The sequence below is a fragment of the Oncorhynchus gorbuscha genome, linkage group LG07 (genome assembly GCF_021184085.1).
Source record: "Oncorhynchus gorbuscha isolate QuinsamMale2020 ecotype Even-year linkage group LG07, OgorEven_v1.0, whole genome shotgun sequence".
Taxonomy (NCBI): Eukaryota; Metazoa; Chordata; class Actinopteri; order Salmoniformes; family Salmonidae; genus Oncorhynchus; species Oncorhynchus gorbuscha.
Genome location: NC_060179.1, coordinates 62,311,019 through 62,323,173, shown reverse-complemented (window position 1 = coordinate 62,323,173; position 12,155 = coordinate 62,311,019). Strand labels below are relative to the sequence as shown.

Here is a 12,155-nt window from a genome sequence, read left to right as displayed (position 1 = left end):
GATAACCCCCTACTAGAGGATACCTTTCTCTCCTGCTCTCTCTTTTCTCTTGCATTCCCCTCTCTCTATGATAACCCCCTACTAGAGGATACCTCTCTCTCTTCTCTCTCATTCCCCTCTCTCTAGGATAACCCCCTACTAGAGGATACCTCTCTCTCTTCTCTCTCATTCCCCTCTCTCTAGGATAACCCCCTACTAGAGGATACCTTTCTCTCCTGATCTCTCTTTTCTCTCGCATTCCCCTCTCTCCATGATAACCCCCTACTAGAGGATACCTCTCTCTCTTCTCTCTCATTCCCCTCTCTCTAGGATAACCCCCTACTAGAGGATACCTCTCTCTCTTCTCTCTCATTCCCCTCTCTCCAGGATAACCCCCTACTAGAGGATACCTCTCTCTCTTCTCCCTCATTCCCCTCTCTCTAGGATAACCCCCTAATAGAGGATACCTCTCTCTCTTCTCCCTCATTCCCCTCTCCCTAGGATAACCCCCTACTAGAGGATACCTCTCTCTCTTCTCTCTCATTCCCCTCTCTCTAGGATAACCCCCTACTAGAGGATACCTCTCTCTCTTCTCTCTCATTCCCCTCTGTCTAGGATAACCCCCTACTAGATGATACCTTTCTCTCCTGCTTTCTCTCTTCTTCTCTTCCACTCTCTCTCTCTTCTCTCTCATTCCCCTCTCTCTCTTCTCCCTCATTCCCCTCTCTCTAGGATAACCCCCTACTAGAGGATACCTCTCTCTCTTCTCTCTCATTCCCCTCTCTCTAGGATAACCCCCTACCAGAGGATACCTTTCTCTCCTGCTCTCTCTCTTCTCTCTCATTCCCCTCTCTCATTCCCCCCTCTAGGATAACCCCTACCAGAGGATCTTCTCTCTCATTCCCCTCTCTCATTCCCCTCTCTCATTCCCCTCTCTCTCTTCTCTCTCATTCTTAAATGTCAGCCTTCTCCCTATATAGTGCACTACTTTCTGCCAGGGCTCAAAAGCAGTGCACTATGTAGGGAATAGGGTGCCATTTGGGACGCAGCCATGGTCCAATTGGCTTCTTCAGAGGTCCATGATATAAATGAGTAAAGACACATTTATTCTGAGGGGGACATTAATATATCGTTATAATGACTGATTTACATAAGAATACATTTGCACTGACTATATTTAGAAACCTACTATCAGATAGTACATCTAGCAACATATGAATTTATTAACATACGATACTATGATAATTAGGTATTATCATACATCAATTAGACAACTCCATATTGTAGTATATTGGCCTAATGACTGATTTATCTACAAATTGTATTCAGACAATGTTGTTCCGACTTTAGACTTAATAATATAATACTGTAGATCCATGGTCTTATCTGGCATATAGGCATTATGATAATTAGACTACTGTATAATACTGTGCATATTATATAGTGAAATTAAATGAGCACTTGGGCCCAGGGGGTTCTCTAACTAACCACTCCCCCTCCATCCATGTGTGTGTTTATGGTTCTCCCCTTGCATACCTTGCCATCTGTTGACATATGCAGCTGTTCAAAAATAGCCCTCTCCATGGCACCAGAAAGTTCCCTGAGTAGCCAACAGATAGGCACGAGGCTAAGGGGTAGTTGTGTGTATGCGAGTGTGTGTCTGCACAATGACCATGCATTTACTACCAACTCTACTCAAAATAAGGAAAACACCGTAAGAGCTTTGGATAGAGGGCCACTTGTACACCTTTTGTATGGTTTCGGTTGGGAGTGTATTATTTGATTCAGATCCACAGGCAACAGGCCTACTCTTTAGGCATATCATTTCCACTGAAGCAGCTGTATCCAGTCCACCAAGTCACTTTGTGACATGGAACCTTTACCTTTTCTTGACCAGTTTCAGGAATTCCACCATATCCATGGAACCAACGTGCGGCTAGACCCTACGGGGACCCAGGCTACCCGAGTGGAAAGCTTTGCCAATGGGGTGTGCTTCAGCAGAGAGCCGCTGAGTCCTGGGGAGATCTTCCTGGTGGAGATCGAGGAGAAGGAGCTGGGCTGGTGTGGCCACCTGCGGATCGGGCTGACCGCCAGAGACCCTTTGACCTTCGAAACGGTGCCTGAGTACTCCCTGCCGGACCTCATGGACCTGGGGGACAGCTGGGTGTTTGCTATCACACGAAACCACAACCGGGTGGTGGAGGAGGAGGCTGTGGCGCCTGAGGGAGAGGGGGCAGGAGATGGAGGGTTGGCCGGGGGTCATAGGTTAGGGGATGGTAGGGAAGAGGGAGGTAGGAGGCTACCTAGGCTGGGGGGTGGTGATGTGGAAGAAGAAGCGATTAATCCCAAACCCAAGACGTTCTTCACAGACTCCCACCTGCACATTGAGAAAGTTCAAATCCCCATGGACAAGCTGGTTGGTCGGAGTCGACCCGGACGCTACAGCCACATCTTGGATGACCTGTACAAGACCAATGCCCCCCCCCACTGCCAGACGTAGTCGGATAGGGGTGCTGTATGTGCCCAAAGGACAGGGCCTGGCTGACATGCATGTTGTCATTAACGGAGAGGATATGGGTGCATCAGCTAAGGGCATCCCAATGCTTCTGCCTTTGTTTGCTGTGGTTGATGTGTACTCTGCTACAAAGCAAGTTCGCATTGTCCAGGTGGAATATGGATGTAAGTGTCAAGTGAATGAAACCAAAACATATACAATATACACATACAAGTATTTCAGATTGAGGTCGTTGTAGTTTCTATTAATTAGTTTTAACAAGGCCTTTCTCTCTTTCTTTTCTCACCCCTTGCTTCAGTTTCCTCCCTGCAGACTCTGTGTAGAAAGTGCATCCAGAAAAACATAGTCCACAGGATGGCTCTGGACTGGCTGGAACTGCCTGAGAGACTCAAACACTACTGCAAGTATGAGTGACAGACAGCACACTTTGGACTGAGCACCTCCTGAAGAAGCTTCTCACAAGAGCCGAACTTAAGATCCAAGTAGTTTATGCTTTTCAGAAAAGATAAATGTACTTAATGTGTTTATATTTTTGAGATCTTCTTTACAATGAATCCCTGGTCTCTTAACAGTTATGTTTTTAATTAATGATTGACCTATTCTTTTTTTGTCTGTCAGAGATGCCTTTTTGGAAAACTGGTAAATAAATGGATGACATCAACTTCTTATGATCTATTTTCCTCCTATATCTACCATACAGTTATTTGTGTCCGCTGTTCGTGTGTCCCGAAGAGTATTCTAGATGTATCACTTACTTAGGCTTCTTGTAACTCACTTGCTTCGCTAGGACTTTCTCCAAGTCACTTGTTGTCTCACTGTTTGTCCAACACTGACATCTAGTGGTCAAGATTTGAACCGTGGGCAGAGCTTGCATAATACAACTTGGTCACATGTGCGGAAGCTTATCTTGTAGCCCGATCCATTCTGTGCTGGCAGTCTATTTAAGTGGTGCTGTCAAAGCTCATCTCCACAAATAGTGTTCTTCCTTTACATTCAGAATGTCTTTTTGCTCCTTTTTTGATGGCGAGGTCTATAAAGACCATTTCAAAACAGGTGAGTATTTATGTGATTAAGCACATTTTTGCTTTGATTGGTGTTGTAACTTGCTCTTGTTTCAGGATTAAATACTACTGAACCGTTACTACAGGCTAATTAATCAGTTATCTAAGCTGCAGGTTAGGCTACTACTCTTATACAAGGTTTGTATAAAAATAGCCATTACATGTATTTATAATGCAATATAAATATCTTGTTACGTACATAAAGTGTATCTTTCCTTAATGACGACGTAACCCTCTACACCCCTCTACCTGGTTCTCTCTAGGTATGTATGTGTGTTCTCAGTGCAACAACCCGCTGTTCTCCAGCAGGTCTAAGTTCCCCCACTCCTCCCCGTGGCCTGCCTTCACTGAGACCATCAAAGAGGACAGTGTCACCAAGATGATGGAGTCACTCACAGCCTTCAAGGTAGGCTGACTCTCCTAGGGATTTACATGAATGTCCCAGATTGTGCCTCTAAACCCTGATATTTAGCTGTAAATATCAGAGTTGACCTTTAATGGGATTGTTTACCCCAAAATCAGTGTCTCTTCTTACCTCAATAGTGGTGTAATGTTGTGGTAATGGTGTCCAGGTGCTTTGTGGGAAGTGTGGTAACGGACTGGGCCATGAGTTTGTCAACGACGGTCCGGAGGAAGGCATCTCACGATTCTGAATATTCAGCAACTCGCTCAAGTTTGTCCCAAATAAAGGTAACGTGCCAAAAGACTAATCAGAAAAAAGAACTGTTTGGTTTGTGTGTAGTTGTGTTAATATGAACCTAGTTGAATGAGGATTTGCCTTTGTCAAAATAAAAACGTCCATATTTTGACTCACATTTGCTTTTCTATTTGAGTGTGTACTGAAATGCACTCTCCTCTCTCTCTTTCTCTTCTCTCTCCTCTCTCTCTTTCTCTTCTCTCTCCTCACCTTGCTCCAGACAAACAGTAAGTCGAGTTGAGGAGCCCAAGCAGGTAGCTGTAGCCTCACACCACATCCCTGTGTAAGGGACTGGTCAGTATGTGACGTGGACAGGAACAAGGCCCAGGAGGGACACCCTGTACACTGATGACTCTATGACCAGCCTGGAATACAGGGACATTCTAGAGAAACATTATTTTTCACCAAGATAGTTGTTCTATAGACGTGGTAGTGTTTTTCAGTGCATCACAGATCTAAAAGCATTCCTTGAAAACCTCTTATAATAAGCATGCAGATCTAGTTGATCTTTAAGATATAGGTTACATTAAGATATAGGTTACGTTAAGATATAGGTTACATTAAGATATAGGTTACATTAAGATATAGGTTACGTTAAGATATAGGTTACGTTAAGATATAGGTTACGTTAAGATATAGGTTACATTAAGATATAGGTTACATTAAGATATAGGTTACATTAAGATATAGGTTACGTTAAGATATAGGTTACGTTAAGATATAGGTTACGTTAAGATATAGGTTACGTTAAGATAGGTTACGTTAAGTTACGTTAAGATATAGGTTACGTTAAGATATAGGTTACGTTAAGATATAGGTTACGTTAAGATATAGGTTACGTTAAGATATAGGTTACGTTAAGATATAGGTTACATTAAGATATAGGTTACATTAAGATATAGGTTACATTAAGATATAGGTTACGTTAAGATATAGGTTACGTTAAGATATAGGTTACGTTAAGATATAGGTTACGTTAAGATATAGGTTACGTTAAGATATAGGTTACATTAAGATATAGGTTACGTTAAGATATAGGTTACGTTAAGATATAGGTTACGTTAAGATATAAGCCTATTGTGGATTATATGCTTTTTATGCTAATCTGCATTCCATTGCTTTGTAGCAGTTCAAGCATGTGAAGCAATTAGAGTTTTTTTTGTTGTATTTAGTTATTTGATTATTTATTTGATTATACATACCATGTATTCTGTAAGGAGGTGACACAGTTGGTGCAAGGTGTCATGTTCTTGAAAAAAACTCTCACTGCAATTTACCCAAAGACATACGCAGGCTTTGCTATCACATCTATGCATTTGATGTGCATGTATACAACTCATTGAAATATCACTTCCTTATATTATGTAGATAAATATTGAACAATTAGCTGAATTTCGGTTGTATTGACCATTTGTGATTTAACATTGCTACAGTATATTTGCACATTGAGCCATGTGAAATGGCATACTTGAATTGACGAGCATGATTGCTTATTATTTATATGATCTCGTATGTCATTTATGACTTGGAGTCTTCTGTTGTGTGATTCCCATGACATTCTTTTCATTAATACACGTTCTAACTGGCAATGCAAATGGAATAAACAATGATTTTTCTGGTATTAATATAATTGCACTGATGAAATGCAGATGCTTTGTTTATCGGTCATGATTCTATTATACTGATAACAATAAATGACTATAATTTACTAAAACCATTGCCTCTGTTACATTGTCTCTCATTATTTATTCAGAAATTGAGAAATCCATTCGAATTGATGTTAATAGACATTTGCAATTCATGTCCAGCTGGAGGGGCTATCTCTCTGTAAATGAGCCACTGAAAGCACCCCCAGCTTGGCGCATCGGATTTTGCATGCCTGGTTGTGGGAAAGGTGTATTTTAAAGTAAGGAAAACACTCACCTGAATTGGCCAGATTTAGATTGGTGTAACTTGAGGTGTAGATTGTTTTAACAAAAAATATAGCTGAACATTATACACCGTACTGTGTTTAACGTCTTCGTGATGCAGTGTGTCGCCAACATTTTGGCAGCAAGCTACCTTTTAGTTATTTGATTATGTACCAAGGGGCCAGGGTTGGTCTCTTTCTCTGTGCCCCAGCTTGAAGTCATTCTGTGGGCAGTGGCACAGACGGACCCTGTGGGGGAAGGAGTGGCCCTGCAGACCAGCTAGACTCAGAGGGGTATCATTTACTGTACCAGCACTACTGACAGACACACTGCCCTCTTACGCATCACATACTCGCTCTTGACATGTTTCTGAAGCAGTTCCTACTCTGCTGTATGTGTCTTGAGGGAGCTGCTGTGTGTTTTTGTGGATTTCACCACAAGTGTAATGCTTATTTTCTTTAAAAAGATTGATCCCTGTAGTGAACATTTACTGTATGACTCAATGTTTAAGAGAGTGTACTAGAGCCCATTAAAACAAAGCAGAGTTCAGACATTTTTAAACATATATAATCAACACACTGAAGACCTAAACATGAGTATAAATGCATACATTTTGACCTACGTATCCCTCAGTTACGCCCTTTGAAAACCAACATATGATCTCAACTCCATTAGGGTTAAACTGTCTGACCTGGCTGTTGTCATTGTAGTCAGAAAAGAAGAGGAAGACAATCTGTTTCCCTCCAGCAGGTGGCGTTTTTTCGTTGTTCCGCCCACCAACCAAGCAAGGAGTGTTTGCATGGAGGTCAATGAGTGTTGAATTTGGCTAATACTTTAGGTTTATTTGATCTAATAGAAGTTCAGTCGTGCTTAAGTTGTTATGAGTGTACTGATATAAGTAGGACACAAGACATCCCAGCAACTTTGAGAAAAACACTTTATATCGGACTTGTCTCGAGGTAGCTATGCATATTCATAAAATGAGGCTAGCAGCATCTCTCGCCATTGACGTCAAGAACCCTCATTGAATATTCAAAAATGGATAACAATAATTAGATGTATCCACCAATCAAAATAAAGGATAGGCGGGAGCTAGACTGCCCGCCGGGCCACTTTGTGGTCAACAACCATTGTTAGAGCGGAGAGACATGTAATCTTGTCAAATATAAATAATCTTTGTTATAGTGTTTCTAGTGTTCTTTTGCAAAAACGGGATGAATGTATTGCAAAAAACATGTTAAATGGTCCGCTGACTCCCAGCGGCAAGATTTTGATTGGATATTACATTTCAAGAACCCTCCCCCACGCGCCCGTAGAAGGGGTGCTGTGTGTGTGGGCTTCATTGTTTTCCGTCCAGGTAGTTATTGCCTATGCTAGTTTCATGTGCTAGTTTTCAAGTTACCATTATTTTTTGTTTCACCTTTATTTAACCAGGTAGGCCAGTTGAGAGCATGTTCTCATCTATAACTGCGACCTGGCCAAGATAAAGCAAAACAGTGTGACAAAAAACAACAACACAGAGTTACACATGGAATAAACAAAAGTACAGTCAATAACACAATAGAAAAATCTATATACAGTGTGTGCAAATGGAGTAAGGAGGTAAGGCAATAAATTGTCCATAGTAGCAAAGTAATTACAATTTAGCAAATTACCACTGGAGTGATAGATGTGCAGATGATGATGTGCAAGTAGAAATACTGGTGTGCAAAGGAGCAAAAAAAAAAAAAAAAATAACTATATGGGGATGAGGTAGTTGGATGGGCTATTTACAGATGGGCTGATTTACAGATGGGCTGATCAGATAGCTGATGCTTAAAGTTAGTGAGAGAGATATTAAGTCTCAACTTCAGCGATTTTTACAATTCGTTCCAGTCATTGGCAGGACAGAACTGGAAGGAAATGCGGCCAAAGCAGGTGTTGGCTTTGGGGATGACCAGTGAGATACACCTGCTGGAGCACGTGCTACGGGTGGGTGTTGCTATGGTGACCAGTGAGCTGAGATAAGGTGGAGCTTTACCTAGCGAAGACTTATAGATGACCGGGAGCCAGTGGGTTTGGCTATGAATATGTAGCGAGGGCCAGCCGATGAGAGCATACAGGTCGCAGTGGTCGGTGGTATATGGGGCTTTGGTGACAAAACGGATGGCACTGAGATAGACTGCATCCAGTTTGCTGAGTAGAGTGTTGGAGGCTATTTTGTAAATGACATCGCCGAAGTCGAGGATTGGTAGGATAGTCAAAGTTATAGTTAAAGTCATCAAGTGTGGCCGACGGCCTGCGATCAATTTTTCATGAAATTAACAGTGGATTACGCTGGGAAAGTTAAACGTCACAACATGTTTCAAACCGCTCTGGTGACAAACGTACTTTACTCCTTGTCTCCATTCGTCCACATGGCTGCGCTTTGCTACCAAATCTAATGAGTTGATAATCACATGTGCTATTGCTGGGCTGGAATATAATTTTTTGTTTACTAGAAATCCTGCTTTATCCTACTTGTTTCTACTCAGTTATCTATTGTTGTTTAGACTAAGATATCTAATCTTTACATACCAGTTAGCTGATTTGTACATTTTGAAGTGATGAAGTGTTGATTCTTTCAAGTGAAGTGTTTAAAGTTGTTTGAATTGTTAAACTATTTTTCAAAATGAACTACTGTCAACGTTGATTAATCACATACACTATATAGACAAAAGTATGTGGTCACCCCATCAAATGAGTGGATATGGCTATTTCAGCCACACCCGTTGCAGACATGTGTATAAGATCGAGCACACAGCCATGCAATCTCCATAGACAAACATTGGCAGTAGAATGGCCTTACTGAAGGATAAGCTAGTGACTGGGCTAACACTGCCAGCCTTTTAGGTCAATAATATGCTGTTTTTATTAACATTTTGTTGGCTTTATAATCATGAAAGAAATATAATTAGCTAGTAGCTAGCTAGTTATACCTAGGTAGCTTACAAGGTTAGCTGACTGTTCTCAAAACGAACCTCATTGTTGCCATCTACTTCCTGTCCCTCATGCTAGCCTTTACAGCCAAATATCACTTCAGAAACGTCAAAATGTAAAATATTGATATGGCCAGCATTGTAGATCATTTCTCCCCTCTTGCTGCAGCTATAGCTCATCTCGTAATAACAGAAATTCTGTGAAAACCAGTGTGCTGCAAACATTGTAAAATGCAAGCCATTTGATTTGTTGCGAGGTGTCACTGATTTACACAGGGTTCCGACCCCTCTTCAGCTTATTTCTTCCATGGAAATTCCCCAGGCTTCGCGACGAGGCTAATGTTCCTAGCAGTGATGACAGATCCAACACATGACTGCACTTTCACTCTATTTACATGTTGAAGGTAGGCCATAACACGTTTGCCACGCCAATCTTTAACACGGGGGCCCCACAGGGGTACATGCTCAACCCCCTCATGTAATCCCTGTTCACCCATGACTGCGTGGACATGCACGTCTTCAACTCAATCATCAAGTTTGCTGATGACACAACAGTGGTAGGCCTGATTACCAACAACGATGAGACAGCCTCCAGGGAGGAGGTGAGAGCCCTGGTGGAGTGGTGCCAGGAAAATAAACTCTCCCTCAACGTCAGCAAAACAAAGAAGCTGATTGTGGACTTCAGGAGACAGCAGAGAGAGCACGATGTGGCCACAGCGGAGAGGGTCTAAAGCTTCATGTTCCTCGGCTTGTACATCACTGACAACCAGTGATGTAGTGGTACAAAAAGGTGGGTAAACTATAAACTTCAGATGGCGATCGAGAGAAGACAAACAACCACCGATATAAACCAAAACATATTATGTTTTCAGGACTGTATTGTTTGATTGCATTTTCATGCAGGTCTTTAGGGAAGAAGGCCTAATGTAATTTCCTGTAGTTAACAATGACACAAAATGCACATCCCTCCCAAAATAGCTCATTTGGACTGGACACTAGAAAAGTCCAGAAAAATAGGATGTGCAGATGTTTATGTTCAAATGTGTTATCTTTTTAATTATGTTCATGCTCTTAGTATCTCATGTGAGCTGCACTGCAATTCAGTGTTCTATATTGTAAACTGATAAAGTGCCCCAGTGTAAAATGCCCTTAGTGGACTATAAAATGTTGTATTCTATACCCATTTGAAGAGAAACAAGTTATAAATGTGTTTGATGAGAATAAAGATTATCTTATGGGACCCCATTTAAATTTTAGGGGACCCCACATGGGTCCACCGACCGCAAGTTTGGGAACCACTGTACTACTAAACTCTCTCTCATCTTGCTTCCTCTCTCTGTGTCTCCTTTGCCTCCTGCATTGCAGCCTGCCTAGTCTGTCTCACTACTCTTTATAAAGCAAGATTATTTTATGAGAACTTATAGTAGCCTATCTTTTGTTAAGATTATAGCTACAGTGGCCAGAGCATCTGGCTGAAATATCAGCGACTATTTACCAGTTGTACACTCATTCTCTGAGCGTCTGGGTAGTTTTGTTAGGGGGGATGTCTGTTGACACGGCATGACTTGAGGGATGTTATGTCCAGCATCTCGCAAGGACACGGGAAGAATCTAATTTGCATACTCCTTGTGTCCTATCTGCTATTCGCCACCATAAAAAAAACATTGAAGGAGAAGGCCATAGTTGTTTCACGTCTCGGCCTATGCCATGGGCAGAGTTTGCTGTTGGACAGAGTGGTGAATGAATTTGCTGAATGAATGCGCTGGCATATCCGGGGGAGCAGGGAAATATAATGAGCATACCTGAATGGCAGAAAAGCAAGCTCGATTAGAACTCAGATCATGGCTCATATCAACACATGGCTGGTCATGGCTCACATCAACACCATTATCTCAGAAACCCTAGACCCACTCGGGTTTGCATACTGCACCAACAGATCCACAGATGATACAATCTCTATTGCACTCCACACTGCCCTTTCACACTTGGACAAAAGGAACACCTATTTGTGAATGCTATTCATTGACTACAGCTCAGCATTCAACACCATAGTACCCTCAAAGCTCATCACTAAGCTAAGGACCCTGGGACTAAACACCTCCCTCTGCAACTGGACCCTGGACTTCCTGACGGGCCGTCCCGAGTTGGCAAAGGTAGGTAACAACACATCCGCCACGCTAATCCTCAACATGGGCCCCTCAGGGGTGCGTGCTCAGTCCCCTCCGGTACTCCCTGTTCACTCATGACTGCACAGCCAGACAGACTCCAACACCATCATTAAGTTTGCTGATGACACCACACTGGTAGGCCTGATCACCGACAATGATGAGACAGCCTATAGGGAGGAGATCAGAGACCTGACCGTGTGGTGCAAGAACAACAAACTGTCTCTCAATGTGATCAAGACAAAGGAGATTATTGTGGACTACAGGAACAGGAGGATTGAGAAAGCCGCCATTCTCATTGACGGGGCTGCAGTGGAGCAGGTTGAGAGTTTCAAGTTCCTTGGCGTTCACATCACCAACAAACTAACATGGTCCAAGCACACCAAGACAGTCATGAAGAGAGCACAACAAAACCTATTCCCCCTCAGGAGACTGAAGAGATTTGCATGGGTCTTCAGATCCTCAAAAGTTTTTACAGCTGCACCATCGAGAGCATCCTGATGGGTTGCATCACTGCCTGGTATGGCAACTGCTCGGCCTCCGACCGCAAGGCAATACAGAGGGTAATGCGTACGGTCCAGTACATCACCGGGGCCAAGCTTCCTGCCATCCAGGACCTCTATACCAGGCGGTGTCAGAGGAAGGCCATAAACATTGTCAAAGACTCCAGCCACCCTAGTCATAGACTGTTCCCTCTGCTACCGCAAGGCAAGCGGTACCGGAGTGCCAAATCTAGGTCCAAGAGGCTTCTAAACAGCTTCTACCCCCAAGTCATAAGACTCCTGAGCAGCTAATTAAATGGTTACCCAGACTATTTGCATTGCCCCCCCCTGTCATCTACACTGCTGCTACTCTCTGTTATTATCTACGC

At 42.6% G+C, this 12,155-nt stretch overlaps 2 protein-coding genes across 6 annotated transcripts; both read left to right on the top strand.

Annotated features, from left to right (window-relative positions):
• The first annotated feature begins 1,593 nt into the window (after positions 1-1,593).
• On the top strand, positions 1,594-3,160 carry neurl2 (neuralized E3 ubiquitin protein ligase 2). The gene is given in 3 exon segments (XM_046355269.1): positions 1,594-2,457; positions 2,459-2,658; positions 2,793-3,160. Coding segments are annotated over 3 exon segments (924 nt in total). The 5' UTR covers positions 1,594-1,849; the 3' UTR covers positions 2,909-3,160.
• A 224-nt stretch (positions 3,161-3,384) lies between these two features.
• msrb1b (methionine sulfoxide reductase B1b) lies at positions 3,385-5,966 on the top strand. 5 transcript variants are annotated; one of them, XM_046355268.1, is made up of 6 exons: positions 3,385-3,547; positions 3,819-3,961; positions 4,128-4,245; positions 4,473-4,772; positions 4,841-4,993; positions 5,036-5,966. In XM_046355268.1, the coding sequence occupies exons 1-4, from the start codon at positions 3,493-3,495 to the stop codon at positions 4,481-4,483; spliced, it is 327 nt and encodes a 108-aa protein (XP_046211224.1). In that variant the 5' UTR covers positions 3,385-3,492; the 3' UTR covers positions 4,484-4,772; positions 4,841-4,993; positions 5,036-5,966. The 5 variants fall into 5 exon arrangements, with proteins under 5 accessions (XP_046211224.1, XP_046211223.1, XP_046211221.1 ...); XM_046355267.1 differs by having other exon boundaries at positions 4,473-4,891; XM_046355265.1 differs by having other exon boundaries at positions 4,473-4,959.
• The last annotated feature ends 6,189 nt before the right edge of the window (positions 5,967-12,155 follow it).